Source organism: Sinohyriopsis cumingii, chromosome 18, assembly GCF_028554795.1.
Source record: "Sinohyriopsis cumingii isolate HCF-2022 chromosome 18, ASM2855479v2, whole genome shotgun sequence".
NCBI lineage: Eukaryota > Metazoa > Mollusca > Bivalvia > Unionida > Unionidae > Sinohyriopsis > Sinohyriopsis cumingii.
Genome location: NC_142978.1, coordinates 101,470,313 through 101,486,717, shown reverse-complemented (window position 1 = coordinate 101,486,717; position 16,405 = coordinate 101,470,313). Strand labels below are relative to the sequence as shown.

Below are 16,405 nucleotides of genomic sequence, written 5' to 3'. Positions count from 1 at the left end.
CATGACCCACAAATAAAAATTAAACATTAGAAAATGAGACAGTCCCAAATTTAGCATTTGTTATTACATGTTAATGACACAGGGACTTTTTCAGGCTATTTCAAGTGAAAGTTATGTTTTTATTCCCTAGGCAAACTAAGAAGTCCACCTGGGATGTTGGGCGTTCACTGCGGTACAATCAAGATGCCCAGAGACAAGAAGGTACAGTAACTTAGCATCATGTTAACAGTTGTCTTCCCATAATCATGAAAATGCATAATGGTTTCTTTTGGAAGAGTTCCATTAGGCCTGAAAGTCCTGTAAATCTTGAAGTAAGATTTTTTTTATTTCCTTTGCCTTGAATAACTATGTATGATGGAAAAATACTGGGGTTTTATGATAAACAAATGATGGAATTTAGTTAGTTTGACCCAGATAATAGTCAGTCCAACAGAATACTGGTTTGCATTCAACACTGCTACTGTCAGGGCATTTTTTCACATGTTATGTGTAACTTAGATGATACTTAATTATAACTGTCAATTAGTAAACATCTTAAGGTTTAGCTGTTTATTTCTTAGTTTATTTAATGTGATCTCTTGGGTTGGAACTTTTTCTTTAAGAAAAAAAGAACGAAAGAAAAGAACCATTATTATGATTAATGTTGTTGCAAATATTGAAGTAAAGATGATTCTGTGTGTGTGTGTGGTGTGTGTGTCACAGAGAGAGAGAGAGAGAGAGAGAGAGAGATGCAATTCTGAGTAATTCCAGCTAAATATAAAATAAAGGACTTAATAACAAAATAAAATAAAGGACTTAGTATCAGATCTATTAAATGTAAGTTTGTTACTTTGCCAAAAATTTATAAGGTCACAAAATTGAAAGTTCTGTTTTCCAGCACAAGCATTATGAAAACAATCCCATTCACGTGAAATGTTCTGTGTCTTTTGTATTACGGTCTTTATTAATATGGTCATGCATACATGTGAAATATGAAACAAGATGATATTAAAATATAAGGTGAGAATAAATTATTTTGTTGGTTTTCTTTCATATATTTGGCTGTTCCTTTGCCTGAGAATGCATACCTAACTGCAGTACTGTCAGTCCTTTTTCATATTTTATAATTTTTATACACCATCAGTTCATGAAAAGTGTAATTATTTTTGTACTTATTTGAATAATAGCTAAAGATGATAACAAATATTTACCCTGTAAATATTCATGCACTCACAAAACTGTAATTGGAAGTGTACAAAAACTTACCCACATTGGGCTGAGACATGTAGAATAGGCCCATTGAGTCCTGCCACATGTCTTAAGAAGAGACCCATTGAATCTTTCCACATCATAAGAATAAGCCAATTGAGTACTGCCACATATAATAAGAATAGGCCCATGGAATCTTACTACATGTCATAAGAATAGGCCCAGTGTGTGCTCCCACATGTTCTAAGAATAATTGCATAGAATCCTCCCATATATCAAAAGAACAGACCCACTGAGTCCTCCCACATGTTCTAAGAATAGGCCCATTCAGTCCTATCACATGTCATATGAATAGATCCATTGTGTCCTCCCACATGTTGTAAGAATAAGCACATTGAGTCAGTCCTCCCACATGTCATACGAATAGACCCATTGAGTCCTCAAATGCGTTGTTAGAATAGGCCCATCCAGTCCTCCCACATGTCATAAGCATAGGCCCATTGAATCTCCCCACGTCGTTAGAGCAGGCCCATTGAATCCTCTCACATGTTGTAAGAATAGGCCCATTCAGTCCTCCTACAGGAAGTAAGATGTGTCTGATGGAGGCATGTGCCAAACACATGACTGAAAGTACATTTTTTAAAATCTGACCATTGGATCAGTAAAAGCTGGCTTTTATGGTGTATCCAGTTGCATAAAAAATTTTAAATTTCTACTTGTGCTGTTGCCATAAAACACCACAAAAAATAAAAACTTAAAGTCGTGATTGTTTTCTTTGTCAGATCTGAGACGAATGAGAGAAATTCAGATGTATCTGACTAAGCTTCGACTGAATGCTGATAAAGTTGAAAAACCTAGGAAAGAGGTAAGTAAAAAAATAATCCATTATCATTAGAAATAGTTGTAAATGTAGAACTAACATTGTTCCATCTAATGGTGGTTAATTTCCTCATTATTAATGGGGCACTTGTATTTCAGTCTTTCTATCATATGTGAATATTGCAGATAACTTTGGCATGCAGCAGAGATGCTACCAGGCATGCAGTTTTGTGAATTGTGACAAATTTGTATGAATTCGAGACCTTTGATGTGTAAGAGCTCCGACAAATTAGTTTAAAGTTGTGCATATAAAAATGTAGTTCATGCAGCATACCATATTATTCTGCCATTCGACCTTAAAGTGCTTATCACAACATAATCACACCAGTAGAAGTATTGTTGCACTTGTCCTAGCTTTTTACACATCTGGTTCTTTGGCTTGATTGAATGGTTCTTAAACTAAATTTGATTTGCACATTGGGCCCCCGATGTAGCATTCTGTTGTAGTTTGAACCTTGCATCAAGGAACTTTTACAAATTATCCTTTATATTATGGGCTACCTAGAAAACCCGAAGTGGTTGATTCCCAGTGTGGTTCATCTTTAGATGATGTCATTTGCAAAATACTGGCTGATGATAGTGATGAAGGCAGTTTATTTTTAAAGTTAGGAATTATATTGGATTATTGGAGCTGGCAAAGTGTTAATGGAGATACCAGTGAATGATTTGGAACTGAAATTGGTGTTTACTATGAGTCCAATGTACATGCTGGATGGACAAAAACAGATGGCATGCCAGTCAACTCCTCATTTCAGCAGTATTTTGAAATTCAGAATAGAAAAGGCAGAGTAAACAGCTGAATTAAAATACAGACAATTTAAAAGTAGTGTACAATATTCATTGTTTTCTCCTCGTCTCGGTTTAGTCCTGTGGGATCATGTGGTACAAAACCGTATATCCCCAGTATAAAGATTATTGTAAATTTAAAAAATGAGAATCTAAATTTGGAAATAAGAAGTAATTATATTTATTTGATCAAATTACAAATCCCCATACAGCATTATAGAACATATAGTAAATCTGGCATAGTAGTCAGTAAAGCACTGAATTAAGAAAGGAAAACTTTGGCGGAGCTTATGTTAGTGAAAACTGATTTTGGAGCAGGAGTATCCTACAGATGATACATATGAGCTGTAGAAAATTGTACATAACAACAATAAAGAACAGTTTAACAGCGTGTTCCAGGAGGCTAAGCTAGCTGTAGAAAATTGTACATAACAACAGTAAAGAACAGCTTTCCAGCGTGTTCCAGGAGACTAAGCTAGCTGTAGAAAATTGTACATAACAACAATAAAGAACAGTTTTCCAGTGTGTTCAAGGAGGCTGAGCTAGCTGTAGAAAATTGTACATAACAACAAAAAAGAACAGTTTTCCAGTGTGTTCCAGGAGGCTAAGCTAGCTGTAGAAAATTGTCCATAACAACAAAAAAGAACAGTTTAACAGCATGTTCCAGGAGGCTAAGCTAGCTGTAGAAAATTGTACATAACAACAATAAACAACAGTTTTCCAGCGTGTTCCAGGAGGCTAAGCTAGCTGTAGAAAATTGTACATAACAACAATAAACAACAGTTTTCCAGCATGTTCCATCTAACTCTGTATATGCCTCTTCAGACAGTAGACTGTGAAAGGGGGTTGTCAGCACAACTCTATTCATACTCAGGTAGGGATCAGATTAGGCTCAGAATCAATCAACAGATTAATGCTTAATTATACAACTAGAGGTGACATCTTTTAAAGATTTTGATATCAGTAGGGCTCAAACAGAGTGGAGCAGGAAGAAAGATAGATATTGAAGTGTTAGGTAAATAATGACCTATGGCTGTTTTCTCCTCTCCCTCTTTTTTTATTATATTCCTCCTCCCTTATTTTTTGATAACATATTGGCAGCATCTCTGACGCAGTCCAAGGAATGCAGTAAAAGTGGTGTCTGAAGTGAGAAAGGATTCAGGGAACTGTTTTTGTTTTATTTTCACTAGACATATTTATTTTGGAAGATTGGTGATCTTGTATTGATTTGATCAGTTTCTATTATGATCCAAAGACATTTTTATCAGTAGCAACATTATTTTTATAGTTATATCAATCTATAATAATTTGTTTAATAACACATACTGAAAACTTTATAAAAATGCAATTATTCATCTAAAGTTAAAACTCTACAAGCTCTCAATGGGTTGGGGTGGTGGTTTGAGGGGAGATGACATAATGATTGCTTTTTGAAATTTCTTAATTATATGAATAGAAACACTAGAGGATTAGTAAAATACTTTCATCATGTGATATAGTACAAAACAAGAGGTCCAAGCAGGATTGCTGACATTTTGCCTAATAGCCAAATGCAAGAACAATTAGGCAAGAAATCAGGGTCAGAAGAAAGCTTTTGTGTAAAAATTTAATTTATTATTGTCATTTGTATATGTTATGAAAACAGATGTTTCAAGGTTTCTCTGTTTTTGTATCTTCATTCATTTTTAATGGCATGTAAGCATCATCAGTCCGATAATGAAAGGCCTATATTCCAGGATGAGTTTTTGTTGAAGTTGGTCAAAGTCCCTTGACTGTATTTTTTTATAGTTGAAGTTGTTTAAATGTTTTCTATGTTTAGTCACACAGCCATATTTGATGCAGGATCAGCATAATTAGAAAGCCTTCATGGTCAGATTCTGATCAGCAATTTTTAAATGTTGTTAAAGGTTTTGCCATTTTTAGTAACAACTTTATTTGAAGGTGGTAGGCATCCCATGTACACATGTAAAAGCCCTTCATGCTGGGGTGTTTTTTGTCAAATTTTGTCAGTTATGTTCAGTACCTTGTGAGTTTAGGTCATTTAAAGAGGTTTATTTTTGCATTTTTAGTAGTCATAACTGATGAGATTAGTCTCATTTGGACATATAAGAAACCTTTAGTTCTAGGATGTTACAAATTGAGTTGAATTTTAGTACAAGTCCATCAAAGATGTCCCTACTTTTTGTTATAGTAGCTATATTTGATCATAGATTGGCATCATTTGTACAAATTTGACCACTCCAGTGGCCTAGTGGTTAGAGTGTCTGCCTTGGAAGCGGAAAATCGTGGGTTCGAATCCCCGGCCGAGTCATACCAAAGACTTTCCAAAAAATGGTACTATTGTTGATCATTGATTTTAATATTAAACCATATTGATATTTTTTATATAATTAGGATGTGTTTTGATTCCATACCCAGTAAATGTGGATTGTCCTCAAATTTATCCCATACCCCAGTAAAAATGTAATGTCATCAAATTGATCCCATACCCCATTAGAAGTGTAATGTCCTCAAATTTTTCCCATACCCCAGTAAAAATGTAATGTCCTCAAATTTATCTCAATATCCCATTAAAAGTGTAATGGCCTCATATGTATCACATACCCCAGAAAAAGTGTAATATCCTCAAATTTATTCCATGCCCCAATAAAAGTGTAATGTCCTCAAATTTATCCCATACCCCCAGTAAAAGTGTAATGTTCTCAAATTTATCACATAGTTTTCACATTGTAAACATGCAGTATCAATAAATCTCACAACATTCTTTCTGAAAGTATACATTTTATTCTTTGAATGCTACAGAGATAAGAATTGATATATTTTCTTTTTCAATCCTTTAATTACAATCATTTAAAATTAAGGTGCTTCTAGTGCCCCAACTTTTGGGGTGCCTCATTTTTTTTATCATCATGTTCTGTCTTTGGGTTTCCATGCTTAGTGAGCTGAGGGCAAGAGCATCTCAGATTGGCAGCTCATCTTTTGTACTATTTACCAGATCTGAGATTTCACAAATTGTTTACACTTCACAAAGCTGAGATGAGATAAGATAAAACTCTAAATATTGACTTTCCTGTGATCATATAGTGTATGCAATAAGAAAGAAAGAAAGAAATGGATAGGGTTAGTACGTGACAGTGTTGGCAATACCATATTTAAAAATATGATTTAAAAAATATTAATCCACACAGTTATGTTTGGAGATAAAGGGAAACAACCTGATTTCACTGTTGCTTTTGATACAGTGCTGTTTAATGGAGAGTGGGAAGTTATTCATCTCTATGGACACATTTTCATTTGTGGGTTTTTTCTGTTTTTTTCTCAGTATGCTGGTGGAGTTTTCAGCAGACTCGAAATTCAGTGGAAGGCAGCATATCTGCAGCATCAAGCTAAACAACAGTCACAGCAACAACAATTCAGGTAACAGGAAACAGAAGCAACACGTATCAACTTACATCAAGCAAAGTTCTGACATATTGATTCAGATATCTAGAACTATCTCTATTTTAATGAGCAATGGTTGTACAGGAAGTCATTCTTCTAAACAATGATAGAGGTTTTTTAGCTCATGACAGGTATGTTAATAAATTTAACACCACACAATGAGACATTGAAGGCGTTTCTTTATAGGTAAGGAAAGTGTCAAAAAGTATGTAAAACTGCAGTGACACATTGCAAATATGTAACACAGATGATTTAGAAAAAGAGGTTTACTCTTGTCCTCAGCTATACAGAATAATGTGATAAGCACATTCAGTAATGTGATAGGCACATTCAGTAATGTGAAAGGTACATTCATTAATGTGAAATATACATTCAGTAATGTGAAAAATACATTCATTAATGTGAAACATACATTCAGTAATGTGAAAAATACATTCAACAATACGATACACACATTCAATAATGTGATAGGTACATTCAATAATGTGAAAGGTACATTCGTTAATGTGAAAAATACATTCAGTAATGTGAAAGGTACATTCAGTAATGTGGAAAATACATTCAGTAATGTGAAATGTACATTCAGTGATGCGATAGACACATTCAGTAATGTGATAGGCACATTCAGTAATGTGAAAGGTACATTCAGTGATGTGAAAAATACATTCAGTAATGTGAAACATACATTCATTGATGTGAAAAATACATTCAGTAATGTGAAAGGTACATTCAGTGATGTGAAAAATACATTCAGTAATGTGAAACATACATTCATTGATGCGATAGACACATTCAATGATGTGATAGGCACATTCAGTAATGTGAAAGGTACATTCAGTGATGTGAAAAATACATTCAGTAATGTGAAAGGTACATTCATTAATGTGAAAAATACATTCATTAATGTGAAATGTACAGTCAGTGATGCGATAGACACATTCAATAATGTGATAGGCACATTCAGTAATGTGAAAGGTACATTCAGTGATGTGAAAGGTACATTCAGTAATGTGAAAGGTACATTCAGTAATGTGAAAAATACATTCAGTGATGTGAAAGGTACATTCAGTAATGTGAAAGGTACATTCAGTAATGTGAAAAATACATTCAGTAATGTGAAAGGTACATTCAGTAATGTGAAAAATACATTCAGTAATGTGAAAGGTACATTCAGTGATGTGAAAAATACATTCAGTAATGTGAAAGGTACATTCAGTAATGTGAAAAATACATTCATTAATGTGATAGGCATATTCATCTGATACATGTTACCTTCAGTCTTGGTACCATAATGGCTCAAGTGGTTAAGGCATTGGACTCATGACCAGAAGGGTGCTGGTTCAAATGCCACCATTGGATTGGGTGATTTTATGTGTCTGTTGGCAAGTCACTTTAATTGTCTTGGCACAACATAACCTTGAGAAATTGTCTGTGCCACAAAACACCAAAACCCAGAACCTTCAGTCATTCTGCTTCAAATAGTGATAGAGCAACATAATTAGAGCAATATTTTCAAAATTTAAAAATTATTCATGTTTCACAGCTATCATATGCAAGGTTCACTGTGCTGTGAGAATAGTTGACACTGACCCCTTATGAACAGAATTATACTTAGAGAAACTCAAACTTCAGTGGAAAATTGTAATTGGTTTACCTGCCATGGCCCAAGTCAGATTAAATTATATTTAAATATAATATTATTTCCTTTCTTTAATTTTAGCAATATGCCTTTAATCTCTGTTAAAAGATTTTGTTTTGCAGTGTTCACAGAATATATATTCAATATGTTTACTGATATTTCAGAAACCTTTATCCATGTTCTGACATTATACTCAGATTTGGAATAATCTGATGTGTTTGTCAGTGATGTCCGATGTGTTGTGTTACACATATTTCCTACACCTTTTTAAATAGAGACTACAAACATTGGCATATAAATGTAGGTGTTTTATAGACGTTAACATTGATTTATACTGTTGATTACACACACACACACCCACACACACACCTTCAGGCAGAACAAGATGGTAGAGTGGTTGGATGGTCTGGAAATGTATGGGGAGATGGCAGAGAATGAAGTATGAAGAATAGCATGGATGTAATGGTGCTTTTTTTAAATTTGTTTTATTTTTATGATAGTACTGTATTATTTAGTTATTATAAACTTTTGTTACTTGATTTCCTCATCGTTGATAAATATAAAATGTTTTATGCATTATCGCAGGAAAAGAATACACACAGTCTACAGCGTGTATTGAGATACAGGGTATTATTAGCATGTCAAGTTATTTAATGTCCATATCACAGCAGGAGAACAATAATCACATTCTGTAGTGTGTATTGAGATATTGTGTATTACCGGAATGTAAATTCCTTTAATGTTCATATCAAAGTAAGTTTTGATTCACATGTTTTAATATAGGCATAATGTCTTAGCAAGGCCAAATATAGGACTATTTTGAGTTACAATGGGACAAAGACCAAAGAATCAAGGGCTTAAGTCTCCACTTTAAGACTGTTAATAAACATTCCTATTAGAGATATGATAAAGGTCTTTTTCAATATAATAATTTCAGGTACAGAGACATTATTATCATATATATGGTATTATAATATTAGATAGATCTTTTTCCTGTAATAAATATGATCAGTGCCTATAAAGATGTAAAATTTGTATCAAGTTCTTAACAAAGATGATACTGGACAAAGAAAATACTGTGTTAATACAATATCAACACTTATGCTACTGACAGCTAACATCTGATACATATGGCATACCATTACAATGTTCCTGACATGCTAATATATCACTCAGATATAAATGCAACCATTAAATGCACAATTCTAACAAATAAATATGAGCAGATAAGTTCATGCCTGCTTTGGACACAATAACCAAGGTTTCCATTTCATTTCAGCCACTGTCTAGACTTTCTATTCTTACCATATGCCACAAACAGAAGTTAATTTACAACAACTGAAATTTTATTTTCTTTGAACCAGGCTCCTAATTATATTCAGAATTTCTTTAACATAGGAAGCCTATTTTATTCACTTTTGTGATGTTTGTGGAGGGTGTTTCATCTTTATTTAATTTTATTTTTAAAACAAAGCTACCTTCTAATTACTTGCGAAGCTGAATTGAAGTAAAAGAAGCCCACATTTCCTGTTACAAGGGATAATATTTACCCATTTAATCTTCCATGGTTAAGCTTGCATTAAGTACAAATGTTCATTCTGTATATCCATTTCACATATCCCTTCTGAAATTATTTAGGTATTATTTTGGGAAAGAAGGAGTTTGATATTGTGTTTGAACTGAATTTATGAATTTTATGTGAATTCCTCATTCCAATTTGTATTTAATAATATTTTGGAAAATAAAAAGTCTGCATATAAACTTTAGAGCAAGAGTCATAAGTGGGAATAAAAATACCTCAGCACTAGTGTGATCAAAAAAGGGAGATCATTCATGAGGAGTGTGTGATTTGGATTTGTAAAAATTTTTTAGTCATATGACTATTATGTCTGTAGTGTGGCAGTTTATAGTGATGTCTAACACTGGGGCATAGCAGCAGGGGGGGCGAATCCGACATTTTGTCCAATCGTTATTTTGCTTAATTAATATTTCTGCACTCAGCGGATCCGATGTAGTCAGCGCCGGTAAAAAAAAAACGACGACGGTCCATCCTACACGACGGTGACGTCATTTGGTTTAATACACTTTTCTGCGCGCCGATCCCAGCGTCGTCAGCGTCCGGTAAACACAGCGACGACCGCGTCGATGTCATTTCCCCCCCTGCTGCTAAGGGGCTATTTACAATGATCTTACAAACAGAGTGATTACTAACTCCTCCTCTTGTAGATCAATTAGGTTATTTGACTGATCAGTAAGTCTGAAATTAATTCTCGTTAAAAACCAATTATGGCATCGCATATAGACCGGATTAATCGGGCTCTCAACGATTAAGAATCCGGGAGGGGCTGTTGGTGAAAATGAATAAAGGATATACCCCTGTTGAGCTTGATTTGATTGCTTGGTATCTACCTGGTAACTCCCTTCGATAACATCACACACTAGATTGATTGCTATCACCGATGCGATATTTACGTTGTATGGAGCAATATGCCTACCACCATCTCCGTTATCGTGTCTGAGGATAATTGATGGACCGAGAAAATCGTTAAGAGACTTTCTTAGTTCTGGCGCGTTGTATCCTGGAAACTTGAAATCGGGTAAATCGGCTTCTGTGATATTATACTCGGTTAGGAATTTTTGTTTATTACCATCGCTGTTAGCGGATATTATTTTAACGATTCGTTCATTGATATATTCCATGTCTGATATAAGTTGATTTAACACCTCAACGTGTTTTCGTGCTTTTGTTTTCCGTAGTTGTTTTAGTTGAAATTGGTAATTATGATTAATCTCGATAAAAACACTAGCGATATCATTTAAATTAATTGTTAATATGACTTGCAATTCAGGAGTTTCCTTATACGGAAAATACCATTGCATGGTATCCCTGTCTTGAAATATAAACTTGCTGGGTAATAACGTGCTTTTTATAATAGACAAATCATCCAGATAACTGGTAATAATTTCATGATACGATTGCGCATTCGTGTGCAAGTCCGCGGGGATTTCATTAGGTGGATTCATGGGCCAACCTAGTATGGTTCTTATTGAACTGTTATAAATATCAACCATATACCCCGGTGTGCTTATTTCAATCGTCGACGATAACGTCGGTTCATGAACCGTAATAGCGATTTTTGATTCTTTTCCTGTGATCGATTTTATCCTGCGTTGAAATTCTTTATTGATTTGTTCTACTTGGTATGACCCAGTTGGTATTGTAACCTCATTCCAGTCTGGGGTCCCATCGGGTTTATTTGTCCATGCAAAAACCAGCGAGTTATTAGGTTGTTGTCCGTTAAATGCTTCCGCTCGGATATTAGGCCAACTGTGATATATTCGCAATTTTGCCAGCGCTATTTCCTTCACTGGAATCGGAGAAGGGAAGTTTACACTGAATTCTGGCTTCGTTGATGTTATCGATATCATACTTGTTTGTACCGGAGTGGTGTTCTCCGCGATCCGTTGAAGTAATTGAAACCCTTCGGGGTTCAGCGACATTATTATTATTCGCTGTTTCTAGTGTTTAATTTCAACACCGAATATTAACAACCTGCTTGTTTTCAGGAGAATGTTTTAAGCCCATTGAAGTGGTTTCAGGAGAATGTTTTAAGCCCATTGAAGTGGTTTCAGGAGAATGTTTTAAGCCCATTGAAGTGGTTTCAGCCACGTGGTTTCCAGCTTCCAGTTGAAAATCCTCGATTTTTGACATCGTGGAGTCATACAACTGGACCATCGTGGAGAATTCAGCATCGGATATAAACGAATTATCTATCGCCAACGAGATCAACCCGGATAATTTCGAGTACGCGTCGGATACTATTTGATGTTTTACTGTATACTCGTTGAGTTTTTTCTGAGAACACGATGATATCTTTCTAGTGATTGCGTTGGCGACTCCAGCAATTGTTGTCGCCGCGGAGATAGCGATTGGAACAGCGATCGGGGCCATCATGGTCACCGTGGATAAAATAACACCAGTACCGGCTACTATACCCGACACCGAGTACACGACCGCGTCGATGGTGGTTATTTTTCGGCGGTATTTTTTTATTTTTACACGGTATTGTTCGGAAAGCGTTTTCAAATTTGCGGAGAATTCTTTTACGGTATTGAATCGATATTGATGTGACGTCGGTGATACCTCTGATTCAATTACCTTGGTGGTCATTTTTATTTTAAAAGAGCTAGTGTTTTTAATTACTTAGATCCGCTACAAATTCCACATACCATGTAATGATTGCCCTGGTTAAACTTTTATTATCGGTTTTAATTGTAAACGGTTCAGTTGCGTCCTTGTCTATAATTGTTGATATTGTATTGTTAAACCCGGATGAACTTGACGATGATATATTAAACTGTATCATTGAAACCAGTGTCAATCGATAAATACCCTTAACAGTTGCGGTGATATTTATTATATTCTGTGCAGGAGTCCAAGTGAATGGTCCATGCTGAATCGTGTATACTGTGTTGATGGTGTTCCCATGAGGGATTTTTATTTTTGTCATTTCCGGTAGTCTGTTTTTAATCGCTGTAACATCAGTTTTGATTGTTCCTATTTCCTGTGTATGCGCGTCTATATTATTTATGATCGCTGTAACATCAAGTTTGATTGTTCCTATTTCCCGTATATGCACGTATAACCCCGCTTTGATCGTTTCAACATCATTTTTGATTGTTTCTATTTCCTGTCCATACGCAGTGATATCATTTATAGTTATTGTAATTTCATCCGGTTTGGTATTTTTTTTACCAAAGAATTTATCAATGGTGTTATCAGCCCTGTTAAAAATTTTTCGTAACGTGTAAAATTGGCCAGACAGCGTTGTAAACTCCGAAATAGTACTTTTTATCCCCACAAGATTCGGTTCGGTCACCGTCGGGGTTCCAAAAAAACTAGCAGTTATATCATTTATAGTTATTGTAATTTCATCCGGTTTGGTATTTTTTTTACCAAAGAATTTATCAATGGTGTTATCAGCCCTGTTAAAATTTTTTCGTAACGTGTAAAATTGGCCAGACAGCGTTGTAAACTCCGAAATAGTACTTTTTATCCCCACAAGATTCGGTTCGGTCACCGTCGGGGTTCCAAAAAAACTAGCAGTAGTGAGTTGTATATCGGTGACAGACTTTTGTATCCCCTCGAACTGATTTGCTTGCGCGTCAAATTTATCATACAAATTTTTTAACGAATCCAACACGGATATATAATTGTCGCCCAGTTTATTTATTTTTCCATTTATCGTCAAGATGGATTCACCTGATTTAAGTCGTCCGTCATCGGTATACAACACGATATTGTTCTCGGCGGCATCACGCTGTCGTATTAAAACGTCATTCAGCGACACATTACTGGATTTCAGTTTACCCTGGCGGTCTTGAAATACAACTATTTCACCCGGGTCAACACTGGTTAAATTTAACGTATCAGCGATTTCATCCTCGATTAGTTTTTTTATGTCATCGGTGGCGATCGTTTCCGTGGATGCTTTCAGCGCCGAAACCGGTCGTCCCCAGATATCAATCATTATTATTGTAAAAAAAACCAGTTTTTAATTAACCCGCCGGGCCTCTACGACCCCACTAGTGTATTCGTTTACAACCACATGAGGTGGTTTCCGCGATGATGAAATAGCCGCGAGTACGTTCAATACCTCACGGCCGCATATCGGTGGGTCACTTAATTGTTGTGTTGGCAGCGTGGAATAAAAAACCGGGGCTGAACACGCCCGGATATACCGCATGAACTCGTTTGGCGGGGCTAACCCGTATGAATCAAAATAGACGATCGCAAGCGGATCAATTGCGTATGCAACCCAATGAGTCCCCGCTCCGGAGGATTTATCAAGGTTAATTATACCGGTTTCAATATTCCTTGGTTTTGTCGGTAATTGATCCCTCATAAAAACACCTCTGAAGTTTTTTATCGCTAACGCGTTTGCGGCATTTATTAAATCAAAATTAGACATAGGAGTCATTAAACGGTTCCCGGTAGTCTTAGACCCTTCCCCGAGTACCATGAATACGGGGTTCCCGGTAGTCTTAGACCCTTTCCGGCTACGGGTCGTTTTTTTTTATAGCCTTTCCCGGTTGCCTTCTTCAATGCCATTCCCGCCGCGGTACCAACGGCCCCCAACGCCGCCGCCTTCGCCACTGCTGGGGCCGCCGCGGCAATCAACGCTGGAATCGCAGCTAACAGCGGAAATATCCCACCAGTCTTTTCCATGTTTTTAATCGCTGCGGCCGAAAAATCTATTTGAACACCCTTTTTATTCTTCATCGCATCGTTGAAATGTTTTATTTGACGCGCCGTCAACGATATCTTATGATTACCACCTGCCATCTGTGACGGCTTTAACGTTATTGTGGTTCCACATTGTTTAGCCGACTTTGATCGTAATTTCTTGACTTGACCATCGGTTAACTCTACACTGACAACATTATACGACATTTTTATTGTAAACGCGTTTATGTTTTCAATTACATGTTTTCCACTGGTGCATCAACGATTCTCATTCGTCCACCAACGCCTTCTAGCAGCATTGATTTATCGCTGAGAATGACAGCAACCGCTCTATATTCGGCAACACCACCAGGACGTTGCACACGAGCTCAGAAGTGTATATCAACAACGGACTGTCTCGTTAAATCAAGATGTTCCAACGAAAAGTAATAAATCGGATACAGGTTTTTAAAATCAAGTTGTGATATTTGCAAACCGGTGTCGACGTTTTGATCACGACCCATATACGACAGCAATCGATGATACACGCGTGCAATCTGGTTACCCCCGTAATTGAGTTGTATATCCTCGGATGGTTCCTGCTGTCCGTTTATTCTCAACGAGACCTCATTGACACCCATTTGATCAAATATCATATGGCTGCGTTCTTGGGAACCTAATCGCGCCTTATTCTGTAGCACTACAAATATATGACGCGGGGCTGAAACACCCTGTTTGGATGCCAGGTGCCATGTAAAAATACCATCCATATTATCCTCTTTAGCATCAGTGGTTTCTGTAAGCCAACTCAACAGTGATTTACCACCTGTCTCCATGAATGAGAGTAATCGCTGTTCTGCGGTGATTGATGGGGTCATTACTGGCATCCACAATACTATATTTTTTATATTGACCTTACCGTCGTCAACACCAGCATCATGCCAGATTGCATCATTATCATTACCCTTTCGCACGAGTACTACTGTGTGCTTAGCCCCATAGATGACTTTTCTGACGTTTCTACAGAATCCGAATATATGATGCAGTGGAATTGCGCATGAAAACCGTCGGTGTTGCCCTTGCAACATCCCTACTCGTGTTGCAAACCCTAGATTGTAATTAGTAATAACATTTATGACATCAAAGTTCCCAGCTGGTCTTACATACCCGACTGGTGCTGGATTAACCGCGGTGGCGTTTGTTGCCTTTACCCTAGAAAACTGGTTGTGTTCAGCGTTATCAGTAATATCCTTTGCAAACATCATAGACGGACCAGCCGACCTTGTATAATCATCTGAGTATCTCGCTAGCCCGATTATTGTTGTTGCAACATCAACATCACGTTCTATTGATTCAATTTCTCGCCCGTCAATGAGATATTTTGCGCTCTCAAATAACGCCATTACGCCGTTGTTGACAAAACCAACTCGGATAGTCGGGTTGTTGTCGTATGGTGCATTATCGACAGCATTTGTTACAAGTTCTCCCTCAATTTCGATAAACGCCTCACACGGCAAAAAGTATTTACTGGTATCTTGGACTTGAAGTTCAATTCGCGATCGTAGATTCGGTTGCATTGCATGATAAGAATAATATTGATAATCACGGACAGAATCATCCCTGCGCACTGGGGCGTCCATATCAAACGCGGGATTGGCGGTTTGCGCAAACATTTTATTATTTATCATGTTGATGTTTAATTCATCAACGTTGTTTTCGTCGTAGGCCACTTCCCGCTATCGCGTTCATGAGCGCGTTGGTTGTTGCATCGGTGGATGACTGAGCCGCCAACGACTCTAGTTTTTCTTCCACGGCGTTATTTATTACTTTACTGACATTTGCAGGCATCACTGTCGTTGATGGCATCACCGGTGGTTTCTGTTTTCTTTTTCTCACCAACGACATTAGTTTGTCCTTTGCTGCAGAAAACGCCTTTTCGGCAACATCTCCAATAGCGCTGATTCCCTTATCACGAATAACATCAATAGCCTTCATTCCTAATTGTTTAGCTAACGGCGCTACTTTTGGAGCCATTCTTGTAAATAACCCCGCAATGGTGCTACCGAGACCGTCTCCGTACCACGCGCGGTATACGGGCAATCGTGAGTTTACCACGTAGACGCTGACTGGTCTATCATGGTTGTAGTGTATAATCATCTTTATTATAAAAAACACCAGTGTTTTCCAATTAGTGATTGATCACCAGTGATTGATCACCAGTGATTGGTCAATCGCTGTAATGACCG

General features: G+C 36.8%; 1 protein-coding gene across 6 annotated transcripts in view; it reads left to right on the top strand.

Moving 5' to 3' along the window:
* Positions 1 to 16,405, top strand: part of LOC149777604 (SANT and BTB domain regulator of class switch recombination-like) — a 115,734-nt gene that overhangs the window by 77,351 nt on the left and 21,978 nt on the right. For all 6 annotated transcript variants that reach the window (XM_089942253.1, XM_089942252.1, XM_089942250.1 and 3 more), the window contains 3 exons: positions 131 to 201; positions 1,971 to 2,053; positions 6,176 to 6,270. In XM_089942253.1, coding sequence (XP_089798379.1) covers positions 131 to 201; positions 1,971 to 2,053; positions 6,176 to 6,270 — 249 coding nt within the window. The remainder of the gene's footprint in view (positions 1 to 130; positions 202 to 1,970; positions 2,054 to 6,175; positions 6,271 to 16,405) is intronic.